The sequence below is a fragment of the Mastomys coucha genome, unplaced genomic scaffold (assembly GCF_008632895.1).
Source record: "Mastomys coucha isolate ucsf_1 unplaced genomic scaffold, UCSF_Mcou_1 pScaffold1, whole genome shotgun sequence".
Lineage (NCBI taxonomy): Eukaryota > Metazoa > Chordata > Mammalia > Rodentia > Muridae > Mastomys > Mastomys coucha.
Window position 1 is genome coordinate 78,940,663 of NW_022196891.1, and position 12,242 is coordinate 78,952,904.

Sequence of the window (12,242 nt, forward strand, 5' to 3'; positions counted from 1 at the left end):
GCCCAAATGACTCACTCATGTTGGCTAAGTTGCAGGTTTATCTTCTGTTAAGACTAAGTGTTCCTGCACTGGTCAATACATTTAGCATTTGCCCAGCTGTGGTGCCCTCACTCCTGAAGTTTTACACTAGGTGTCAGCCTCCGCCCTTCTACTCCGCCCCTCATGACTACTTTAGCTATTGTTGGTCCTTTGGGGAAAGCTGCCACTTACACTCTTAAAACAAGATCAATTCCCAAATTTAAAACTGGACTAAAGCTAAAAACAAAACAAAACAAAACAAACCCCAAAAAACAAAACAATTTGATCACTAATGTCATAAAGATATCTTTTTTTCATGAGTTTCACATAGTACTTGGGCTGACATCAACACTCGGTGATTCTCTATATTGGTATCTTGAGCACCTATTAAATTTGTGAGGTATTTGATAACGTGGTTATTGCTATTGGTTGTGGTCTTGAAGTCCTCCACAGGCTCCTTGGGAATACTTGATTCCCAGATGGTCACACTGCTCGGGAAAGGTGTAAACTTTTAGAAGGCTAAGCATTTCTAGGCAGAGTGGGTCACTGGAGACAAGCATTAAAAGATCTACAGCCTGGCTTCACTTCCTGCTCCCTCCGTCTCTGCTCCCTAGATGGCGACGCTCCTTCTCCTCAGGTCTCTTTAGTCAGCACATTTCATCCCAGAATCAGCAAGGTAACTAAGACACTTAGAAACAGTATCAACTCTACCTCTTCATTTTTTAACTCAGGAAAACCATTTCTAGACAACATATCTACAACACTTATTAAACTTACTGATTTCTTGGGAGACAGAGGGAAGCGGATTTCTGAGTTCGAGGCCAGCCTGGTCTACAGAGTGAGTTCCAGGACAGCCAGGGCTACATGGAGAAACCCTGTCTCGGGGAAAACAACAACAACAAAAAAACCCTTACTTAATTCTAACCTATCACTAATCCAAGGTTTATTAATTCTAACATCCTGCTGATCCTCATGATTTATGAGTAGATTTTCTTCCCTCTAAAAACATAATCACGGGCTGGAGAGATGGCTCACTGGTTAAGAGCACCGACTGCTCTTCCAAAGGTCCTGAGTTGAATTCCCAGCAACCACATGGTGGCTCACAACCATCCATAATGAGATCTGACTCCCTCTTCTGGAGTTCCTGAAGACAGCTATAGTGTACTTACATATAATAAATAAATCTTTTTAAAAAAAAATTAAAAAAAAAACATAATAACGTCACCAACAACTGACTTCTTCATTTCATACTTTTTAATCCTTGTATGTTTTATTTCCTTTTTCTTGCATCTATTGACTGGCTAGGAATAGAACAATATTAAAAAGATGTGGTTCATACCAAGTATCTTTGGCTTTTATGTGATTGCTAGCTTCTGAAGAGCGTGGATATTAAGCTAGTAAGTAAAGATGCACTGTGAAATGTTTAACCATTGTGATACATTTCAGTAGGGACATAAAAGAAACAAATTTGTTTAGAAGATTGGAAAAGCTACAGCTGACTTTAAACAAGGCTAATACTAATTCATGCACTTTTCACTTCATTATGGTCAGGCTAAAAATGAATAGGGCTATATTAATGGAACATACCACCTTATGTGGAGTTAGGCTACACGAACCTATAACACAACTTGGTCATATAGCATGCTTTTGTGGTCAGTCATTCCCTAAATAGTTACCATTATGTGAAAATATATACTCTTCTTTTGTTTACTGGGTTTGAGACATGAAGCCCTGGCTGTCTTGGAATTTGCTATGTAGATAAGGTTGGTCTTGAACTCACAGAGATCCATCTGCCTCCCAAGTGCTGAGATTAAAGGCATGTACCACCATACCAGACTATATTTCTTTATTTTAAAAGATCAATGATATTTTTCTCAAAAGTTAGATGACTGAAAGAATTGATTCCTGTTTTGTAGATAGGATCTCTCTGTCTCTCTCTCCTTCTCTCTCTGTCTCTGTCTGTTTCTCTCTTTCTCTCTCTCTCTGTCTCTCTCTCTGTCTCTCTCTCTCTCTCTCTCTCTCTCTCTCTCTCACACACACACACACACACACTGTGTTATCATTCCCAGATTTTAAAAGTTTTACATTTTAAAAGTGAACTAATCATTTACCTACTATAATTTCAATTCTATTAATTTCTTTCCCAGCCTTCTCTTTCCCAGCTCTTAGCTTGAAATGTTGTTAAGAAAGTTCAACAGGGGACTGGAGACAGTAAAAACTAATGGCTGCTCTCCTAGACAACTGGGATCCAGTTCCCAGGACCCACATAGTGGCTCACAACCATCCAATTTTTATAAAGTTTTGTCATCTAGTTTTCATTTTGTTCTCCATAGCAGTATCATGGGCAGCATATGACATGCCTTTAACCTAAGGGACAGCTCAGCAGGAGAACAGATAAAAAGAAAGCAGATGCCACAGCTACTGACAGGCAGTGATTACGTGGAGTTTTTTGATAGAGAAACAGGAGACCAAAGGCTGTGTATACAACAGTGAGAAAACTGGAGCACAGAAGAAAGGGAGAGGCTAGGGAGGAGGGGGCACACAACAAAGATAAGAGATGAACTAATTTCTGTAGAACAACCCAGAACTATGAAAACTTCTCATCAGAGAAACACTGCATTTTTAATCAGGTGTCTTAAGAACTCCCTGCCCTGCTATCGGTATCAGTCAATAAGTTATGTAAGGGAGACTGCACTTTCTATTTCCCAGGGAAAGAGTCTCCTCAGTAGAACGAGGAGGATTTTCTCTTTGTCCTCTTTTTATGAGACTTAGCCTCTTGGAGTCCCACATTTTTGCAAAAGTACCAGTTTCAATGCCCATTCCTTTCAAGCATGCATGACGATTATAAATCCCTAGCTATTACCAGCTGACAAACAAACTTAAAATTCAGGGTTACTGCGGCATCTGTTTACATTACAGCTTACTGGAAAAGTACAGCTCAGACTCTCTTTGAGCAAGAACTCATAGGGCACCAGATAAAATCCAGCTATATTTTCCCTGCACTTTGTAACAGGATGGTTTTAAATATTAGTTAAATTACATCTTTGAAAAAAAAAAAAAACAAAAAACACTTTTCCAAGGGAACTTCGTTTGTCTACAATCTATAAAAGTTCCCACTGTGAGTATACGGCAGTAAGGCCTGATCTACCTTTTCCTCTGCCTGCAGATCCTGATCTGGATCTGACGGGGGGCCAAGGCACGGAGGAATCAGACAGCCCAGCTACCATCTTGGAGATTTGGAAAAGAGAATTACCAAGAGCTCAGTGGTCACCTTTAGACATGAACTGGAAGCAAATGCTTAGACATCCAGCAACACTAATGCCTACCACTTCTCTATTAATCACTTTTTTTTTTTTTTTTGGTTTTTCAAGGCAGGGTTTCTCTGTGTAGTCCTGGCTGTCCTGGAGCTCACTCTGTAGACCAGGCTGGCCTTGAACTCAGAAATCCGCCTGCCTCTGCCTCCCAAGTACTGGGATTAAAGGTGTGTGCCACCACCGCCAGGCTCTCTATTAATTACTTTAACAATACTTTCTGAAACCATTTATACTTTCAAATCCCTTCTCTAGCCACACAGACTATACCTTTGACTAATAAGTAGATAGGTAAATATGTCCCATAAACATACAATGGGTTCCTTACACTATTTCCTATTGTCTATTCTGAATTTAGATTCTAAAAAGGGGCCGGTTGGATGGCCTGATCTGACAATCTAGTGAGGACAACCCCCCCTCCCCCACTCAGCGAGCCTTGATGCTCCTCCCTTAGATCTCCAGAGCCGACAAAGCACCAAGAGAAAACATACTTTCCAAGAACTGCCCTCTGCCCTGAACATGCTTGGTCATCACATGCGCAAGGCTGCACCCATACAGACATGTATGCGCACACAAACACAAACACGAAGAGTTTTAGCAGCCCCTTACCTGATGGTCTTGAATCTTTCTGCCCACCACTCTGAATGTGTTGTTGCCTGTATGGTGATAGATATGTACTCTGCTGAACCCAGTTGAGCCACCAGCTGGCACCCACTTCTTATTGGCATCATCATAAACCATCACAGCAGCTCTTGCCTGACAGATACTCTGTTCACTGTAAATAAAAAAAAAAAAAAAATCAAATGAGGTATTTAAAATATGCTAGGTATGCCACAGAGTTACGAGCCAGGGCTAGCCAACCTAGCAGTCGGTTAACAATCAATTCCTGTGGGTGAAGTCTAATGGGAAAGACAAAAGCAACGTAGAATATGGGTAGAGTGTGGGATCCATAAAAATGCAACACCAGAAGTATTTCATTCTAAATGTATCTAACTTATTACCGTCTTGAATATATCTATTAATACTAAGTTAATCACTACTTTTTTAAGTATACAATGGTGACCTGACATTATTTTTTGACAAAATTACTTTTATCACTAAGATCACTTTGAGGTCTCAAATTCAGATGGAGTTGAAGCTAATGGTCAATGGCAAACAACGTGACCGGCTCCTTTCACTCCCTTTGGTCGGATTACTACTATCTTCTACCTAAGTATTTGTCTCCCTTTTCCCTTTAAAAGTGGAAGAATAAGGGGTTGGAGGGAAAGTTCGGGATTGAGAGTGCTTACTGCTCTTGCAGAAAAGCACAACTTTGAGACCAACCCAGCATCCAGACTGCATAGCACACAACTACCTGTAATTCTAGCTCCATGGCTTCCATGGGCATATGCACTCATAAGTACACATGCGCGCGCGCACACACACACACACACACACACACACACACACACACACACACACAAAATAAAAAGTTTAAGACTAAAAGATGATTTCTAAGGATTCTATTAGATTTAAAACCCTCTTCTCCACATATAAATACTAAAAAAAGGAAAAGGCCAGAATTTGTAGTTGCCATCTATCCCAATTACGTGCTACTAAATAATACTGAGACAGACAAGGTCAATTTCTTACTGAATAATACGTTCAACTTTCAAATACTCTTTAATGTTCTTGGGGCGAAAACCTGATTGTTACCTTATCCTAGGCCACACAGTTCCTTTTTATTATTACACTTATCAAAACAGAACATCAAAAAAAGCACACGGCTGACTACAAACCCAGTTAAACACAGCTTCTAGACCAGGGGTCCTCAACCTGTGGGTCACAGCCCCACATCAGACAGCCTTCATCTATCAGATATTTATGATGTAACAGTAGCAAAGTTAGTTAGGAAATAGCATCGACATAGTTCTAGGGGTTACCAACCATGAAGAAAGATGAGAACCTTGGGTCTGGAAGGCTAAGCCTAGATGTGATGTGACCATACAGATGCTCCAGAAGAGTTCACGCACTCCCGTGTCATCTGTACAGAAAGTACTTGTTCAGTCTACCAGTTTCTGCCTCAAGAGATTTTGGACAATACTCGATGTGCTTTTCCCAAATATCCTCAGAAATAGTTACCCCCACACTCCCACCTCACTCACGCCTCTCTCATCCATGTACCCCCACACTCCCACAATGAACACAGCTCTGCAGGAGGGGGTCATGTTGCCTTGATGGCAAGATCATGGGAAACCTAAAGAAATCACTGCACTGAACAATAAACTTTGCGTCGGAGAAATTAGTTAGGACTGTTCTAATATTCCATTACAGGAATTCTACTGAACCTGAGCTGTAAACAACAGTGGTGTAGTAAGTAAGTCCTCCGGTGCTGTCTCAAATTACTTTTGTTGCCTAGGAGTTTTCTGAGACTAGAAACAAGTCAATGACTAAAGCTTGAACTATTTCTTTAGAGAGCATTACTTAAAGGTGTTTGTCAGTACAGCAGTTGAAAACTTGTTACTCACAATAGAAACAAGTACTAAATGACAACTTTAATATAACTATAACAAAGATGACTGAAATAAGCAAAAGGATAGTGCTTCCTACAGTTTATAGCTGCAGAAACTAATTTAATATGAAATGAAAAAAAAAGCCTTCAAATTAATGCACAACTTTATTGTTCAGTGTTTAAATATCAGTACTGGCCAGGCACAGTGTCACGTGCCTTAATCCTGGCACTCAAGAGGCAAAGCTAGATGGATCTCTGTGAGCTCAAGGCCAGCTAGGGCTAAGACCACATCTTTTAAAAAAAAAAATGCATTTCAGGAGGCCTTGAAAGCCTGATGACTTGAATTAGATGCAATGCCTGTAATCCCAGCAATCTCGTGGGAGATACAGACTGGGGAGGTTCACACAGGCTCCGACCAGCTAGCACTCACCCAGCAACTCTAACCACACGTGTCACACAAATAAGCCATTAAACTATGTTGCCACTGCCATTAAAAGATGGCAATCAAGTTTTTTATTTCATGGACCTACCTAAAAACATATCGGATGAATCAATATAGAAGAGGATGCCAATATTTGGACTATTAGCAACTGGGTAGTATCCATTACAAGTTGTTAAAATGAGGATTTTGTTTTGTTTTTCTAAACCCTGGCTGTTTTGTGGACCATGCTGGCTTCAAACTCCCAAAAATCTGCCTGCCTCTGCCTACTGAGTGTCAGGATTCAAGACACTCCTGGCTCGGCTGAGGATTTCTTAAACAGAAAAATAGGTATAAAAGAGCTGGAGAGATTGCTCATCAAGAAAGAGCACTGGCTGCTCTTCCAGAAGAGCCGGTATTCAATTCCCAGTACCACAGGGTGGCTCACTACTGTCTGTAACTCCAGTCTCAGGAAATCTGATGCCCTCTTCTGGCCTCTGCAAGTACCAGGCACACGTCTGTACACATATATATCCACATACACATATGTATGGTATACATATATACCCACAGGCAAAACACCATATACATAAGCAAAACACTAATTTTCCAGACATTACACTGGTCCATGTTTGTATTTTCACCCTGTTTTAGTCTATTCCAGTGAAATTGTCACACAATTCAGTGCTTTAGGACCTGCTTTAAGTAAGACAGCAGTGTCTGTGAGGTAGGGCGTACAACACTCTGGAGGTTGAGTACACGGAGATCCAACATTCAAAGCCAGCCTGGCTATAGAGAAAATTGTAGCTAATTGTGGCTGTTCTCAGCCACACAGAAAGTATTGCTGGGATAGAGCCAAGAACAGAGCAATGCATCTTTATATGCAACCATGGCAAACCTCAAAATAAAAGCTTGTCAAAGTCTCCCTATTTCTGAATCAGTGAAACAACTATGAGAAAAGATAAAATAAGTAAACGACTAAACTGAGGTTTTGTGAAGACTGGATACTTAACAGTCATAAACAAAACCACATCTTTATGATGTAATGTAACTAGTGTACAGACTTCATTACACTTCATGTTCGGAATGTTAATTTTGGTATTTAAATTAAAATGCTTACCACCCCCGAGACACACATACACACACACACACACACAGTGTAAGAAAACACGATACTATCTTATGTATAATTTTATAGCTTGGTCAGTAAATTCACTTCTGAATATAGTTAAATTTCCCACAAGTAGTTATATATTATGGTAAAGAATGCTCACCAAAAATAGGTACATGTAAATGAAATGTTCCTTATATTTAAGGGGAAAAAAAGAACTTCTTGAATATACTATGGGGTAGTGATGCAGGAAAGCAGTCTTTAACACACAGCAGTTCCCTGTCAAAGATACCAGTGACTGATCATTTGTCAAGGGAAGTATAAATACACCAGTGCTCCCGCACAGTAATTTATCCTTAAATAAATGCATCTAACAAAATCTAAATCATCAAAAACCAGAATCGAATACTTTTCCTTTCGTTAAGGCTTCCTAGGGTGATGGCTTCCAAAGCCATCAGCAATTGCTTCCCTTTGTATTCTCTTAGTGAGAATCTCTGAGGAAGGAGCATTTGAGCCACGGGAAGGACACGGGAAAAATACTGGTGGGCTTAAAGTAGAACATGACTTGGTTTTTAAAAGCATGACTTTGGCTACCCATGAACAGAAGGTGACCAGGAAATGAAGGACAGAAGCAAGACTAGAAAACAGGAGAGGAATTGTAGGATGCTGCAAGATAATGCAAAGGGTACAAAGTATGAACATAACTACCCTGTTACAAGGTTCCTGCTAAGAAAAACTGTTTGGATCTGAGCTCCTTTACTCGGTTCCAAAGACCAGTTCACACCAAAATGGAGTCATTAAAGCTAAATGCCACACAATCAAATTGAAGCTGTAAGTAGACTGATCCTCACATAACAGTTAAGTTTCTGTGCCTGCTCCCTCCCTCCACACACACACACACACAGAAGGGATCCATAAGGCTCCTTGGCTTTAATCCCTTACAAAAAAACTAACCGACGGTAACGGTCACGAGCCCATGTCTCCTGTTATGTCTCCTTAAGTTATGTGTTCCTACCTTACAAAACCCATTTTTGTCTACTGTTCAGGAACCCGCTCATGCACTGTATAGAAGCCAATTAGATATACGAGATGAAATTTTTCTTAATTTCTTACAGCCCCTCCCCCAAAAGACACTGACTATTCAACAGCCTTCTGAAAATACGGAAGAGGTACTCAGCCCCCTCCATGGCCAACTGCCTTCCTCATGGTGCACACCAAGGAAGGACTAGACAAAATTCTTCTCACTGGACTTTGCTCCGGTTTCTTCAAGTCACTTTTCCCCTCAAGTCCACAGGTTTACAAACCCATGGCTGGTGTGTGCTATGTGTGGGAATGTAAGTGACCTTTGGGGCTTTGCAATGACTAAAAAGTCACTCTCAGTAACTGTAACTTTAAAATTAACTGTCAGCAGATGTAGTAAATGGTATAACAGCTGAGAGCCTAGACTCTGGCTTATGTATGTATGTATGTGTGTATGTATATATGTTATGTATGTATGTATATTTTATGTGCATTAGTGGTTTGCCTGTACCTATGTTTATGTGATGGTGTCAGATCTTGGACCTCTCTCTGGCTTTTCAAAATAGGAATAACTTGGGTTTTTAACTCCCCCCAACGCCTAGCTCTCTGAAACAGAAATCACTAGCTAGCTATCTGATCAAGGGAATTTCAGGGCCAAAGCCATGACTTAACTGGGAGGCAGCAGTGAGCCATTTGATGACTTCCAATACGGAAGAAAAAAAGACCATCAAGATCCCAACCCTGTACCTGAGCGCCTCTTCTAACAGATTCAAGGGGCAACATAAAAGTGGGGTCGTTAATCTTCCCTCCCTCCAAGATAGGGCCTCTGGCTGTCGTGGAACTCACTACATAGACCATACTGCCCTTGAACTCACAGAAATCTACCTGTCTCTGGGATTAAAGGTATGCACCACTCTGCCTGGCTGTTCATTTCTGAAGAACTGAGTATGGCAGCCTCTGCCTACCAGTACTTTTTACACACTAAGGGAGACTAACCACTCGAAGGACGAGAAGAAGCACCACATATACTAGAAGTGATAATAAAGACAGTTAGCACAAGTGCATGGGGAGAGCCTCAGAGGACACCAGTCCTATTACTACCTTGATCTTGGACTTCCTGTCTCTAGAGTTCAAGAAGTAATTTTCTGTTCAAGCCAAGCAACAATAACAAAAATAAAATTAAAAGGAAACATGAAGGATTTTAAGGATACCAAAATTTTCCTTTAACTAAATTCAAATATCAGTAGATTCATAAGAAGGCTTCTCTTTTAAATAACATTTCCCCTTTGCTATTCCATTAAAAGAAACCTGCTAAAGATGGGAGAAATTCTGCTTACTAATAACAGGTTCTCCTATCGTGGTTCACTGATTGAAGAAAATTCCAAAAACACTGTGAATGCTACTGACAAAAAGCAGACACAAATAATGGCAGCAAATAAACATTTCCTTTTTTTCTTTTTCTCTTTGCAAAGCAAGAAAACCATCTGGGATGCAGACACTTCAACTATGAGGAAAGGCACGACACATCATGCCTCGCTTCCACAAAGGCAGTGTTAGTAATCTCTAAGAGGTAAAATACCAATGTCACTATTAAGCTCTTTATCCCACAGGATCCAAGTTCATACACAAAATGCAAATGCGACCAGGTGTTAACAATCCATTCACAGTCAAGAAAAAGCGTCAGTTCATCTAAAGTAAACAGCATGCTTTTGAAAACTCTTTGTAAATCTGATGGCCTTTCAGGATGAAAAATCCCGTACCTGTCATTCTTTCCTCGGTATGTAGAAAGACGGCACTTACTGAACATAACCATGTGCTTGGGAATACTGGAAGTTAGGCTCTAAAATAATGATTTTAGGTAAAGGATATAGCTTGGTTGGTGAAGTGTTGACTTTGTATAAACTCACTTTTTGACTCCAAGCATGGTACCAGATATGGTAGTATCCACCTCTGATACTATTACTTGGAAGATGCAGGCAGTAGGATCAGGAGTTCAGGTACGTACAGAGCCGGAGGCCAGCCTGGGGTACATGAAACTCTGCTAACAACAGCAGCTATAAAAATATCTTATTGCCTGAGACAGGATCTCATAATGTAGTCCTAGGATGTTCCTCCCGCCTTTGCCTCCCAATTGCCTGGATTACCAGCAGCCTGGACCACACACAATACCTACCTGAAATCATTCTCACTGGCACTCAAGTACAGGATCCATAAAATTCAGGAAATGTGAGTCAATAAAAAGGACCTGCTACTGTCAACAACATGCCTAGAGAGAGGATAGAACACTAAAGAATATACACAATATTCTATTCTTAGAACCACAATTAAGGAGAAACTGGGATGGAATTTTTAAGAGTTCATGGAGAGCAAATGAAAACCTATCGGAAGGAGGCAACAGCAGTAAGGTAGCGAGTCAGACTGACAATGAACAGGACAAGATGGCCATGTGTCGACTGCATCGGGGCACATCGTGAGGAAGACCTGACCGGGTGGAGAACAAGTCCCTCAGATACTGAAGACCAACAGAAACACAGTAGATTTTCCCCGAAACCTTTCAAGTCTTCAAAAAAAAAAAAAAAAGCATCTATTTTTATTGCTGAGGCAAAATACATGACCAAAGCAACTGGAAAAGACTTCTTCTACTCATGGTTTGCTGCATCCATTACAGAGGAAAAAGCCCACAACTGTCTGAGAGAGTGGGAGCCGATGGCACGCCCGCTTCACATCTCTGTGGCTCAGGAAACATGAATGAAAATACGCACTTAGCTTTCCTGGGTTTCTCCACTCATTCAATCTGAGCCTTACCAAAAGGATTAAGACCATGAGGATTCTTTTTTTACTGGTTTAATCTGGTGGTGAATTTGTAAATTGATGGCATTAGTGAGAAGTGTGTATGGAAACTACAGAGCAGTCACTGGAGGGTGCCTTTAAAAAGGGGTATATTTTGTGCCCTACCTGTCTCAGCTTCTCATTGGTCATAAGGTAATTTTTCTTCACAACATGATTTCAACATGACACCCTGCCTCACCATGCTCTGGCCCAGAATCAATGGAGCTAGGTGACCTTAGAATTGCACCTCTAAGATATAAACTTAGATTAAAACTCTGAATCATAAACCATTCTGTTTGTGTCAGGTATTCTGTCACAGTGATGAAAATCTAAAGAAAACAAATGTGAGCTTTAAAATCTACTAGGCGGTGGGAAGGATATGGCTACCTATCTTTTTCAAAGGTATTTTCACAAATTCATCATAGAAAAGTAGTGACTAGACAAGTAAGATAAAATTCCAACCTAAAACTACAGAAGACCCTCTGAATACGTGAAAACAACAAAAAATCAAAGTGTGTGACTGTGATTATGTCTACTACCCCAACTAAAGACCTATGGAGTACTGAACAGTTGTATTAATTAGGAATTTATTCTATCACTGCTGAATAAAATGCTTCATTATAAAGATTTAAATGCAAAAAGTACACTTTAAACTTGTGATTGAATTTTAGATGGCTAGAGCTGGCAGACATCATTAGATTTTCCTATGTATGTAGTGCATATTACACTACAACCTGAGCCCAAAATTATTGCAGGAAATGTAAAAGACCAATGCACAGCAAATGCCAGTATAGCCATTTATCTTGTTTTATAAATACCATAAATGAGCCAGCTGTGGTGCACACTTAATCCTGAGTTTGAGGCCAGCCTGGTTTCCATAGTGAGTTCCAGGACAGGCAGAGCTACACTGAGACCTGTCTCAGAGGAAATACAAAGAAACAAACATAAATAAATAAATAAAGCAAGCCACCAAATGCTACACTTAAGTTGTTGGGACAAGATTCTTTATAAAGCCGGGCGGTGGTGGCGCACGCCTTTAATCCC

The 12,242-nt window shown here is 40.4% G+C and overlaps 1 protein-coding gene across 20 annotated transcripts in view; it reads right to left on the reverse strand.

Moving 5' to 3' along the window:
• Positions 1-12,242, reverse strand: part of Enah (ENAH actin regulator) — a 119,582-nt gene that overhangs the window by 53,826 nt on the left and 53,514 nt on the right. For all 20 annotated transcript variants that reach the window (XM_031337073.1, XM_031337066.1, XM_031337058.1 and 17 more), the window contains one exon: positions 3,939-4,104. In XM_031337073.1, coding sequence (XP_031192933.1) covers positions 3,939-4,104 — 166 coding nt within the window. The remainder of the gene's footprint in view (positions 1-3,938; positions 4,105-12,242) is intronic.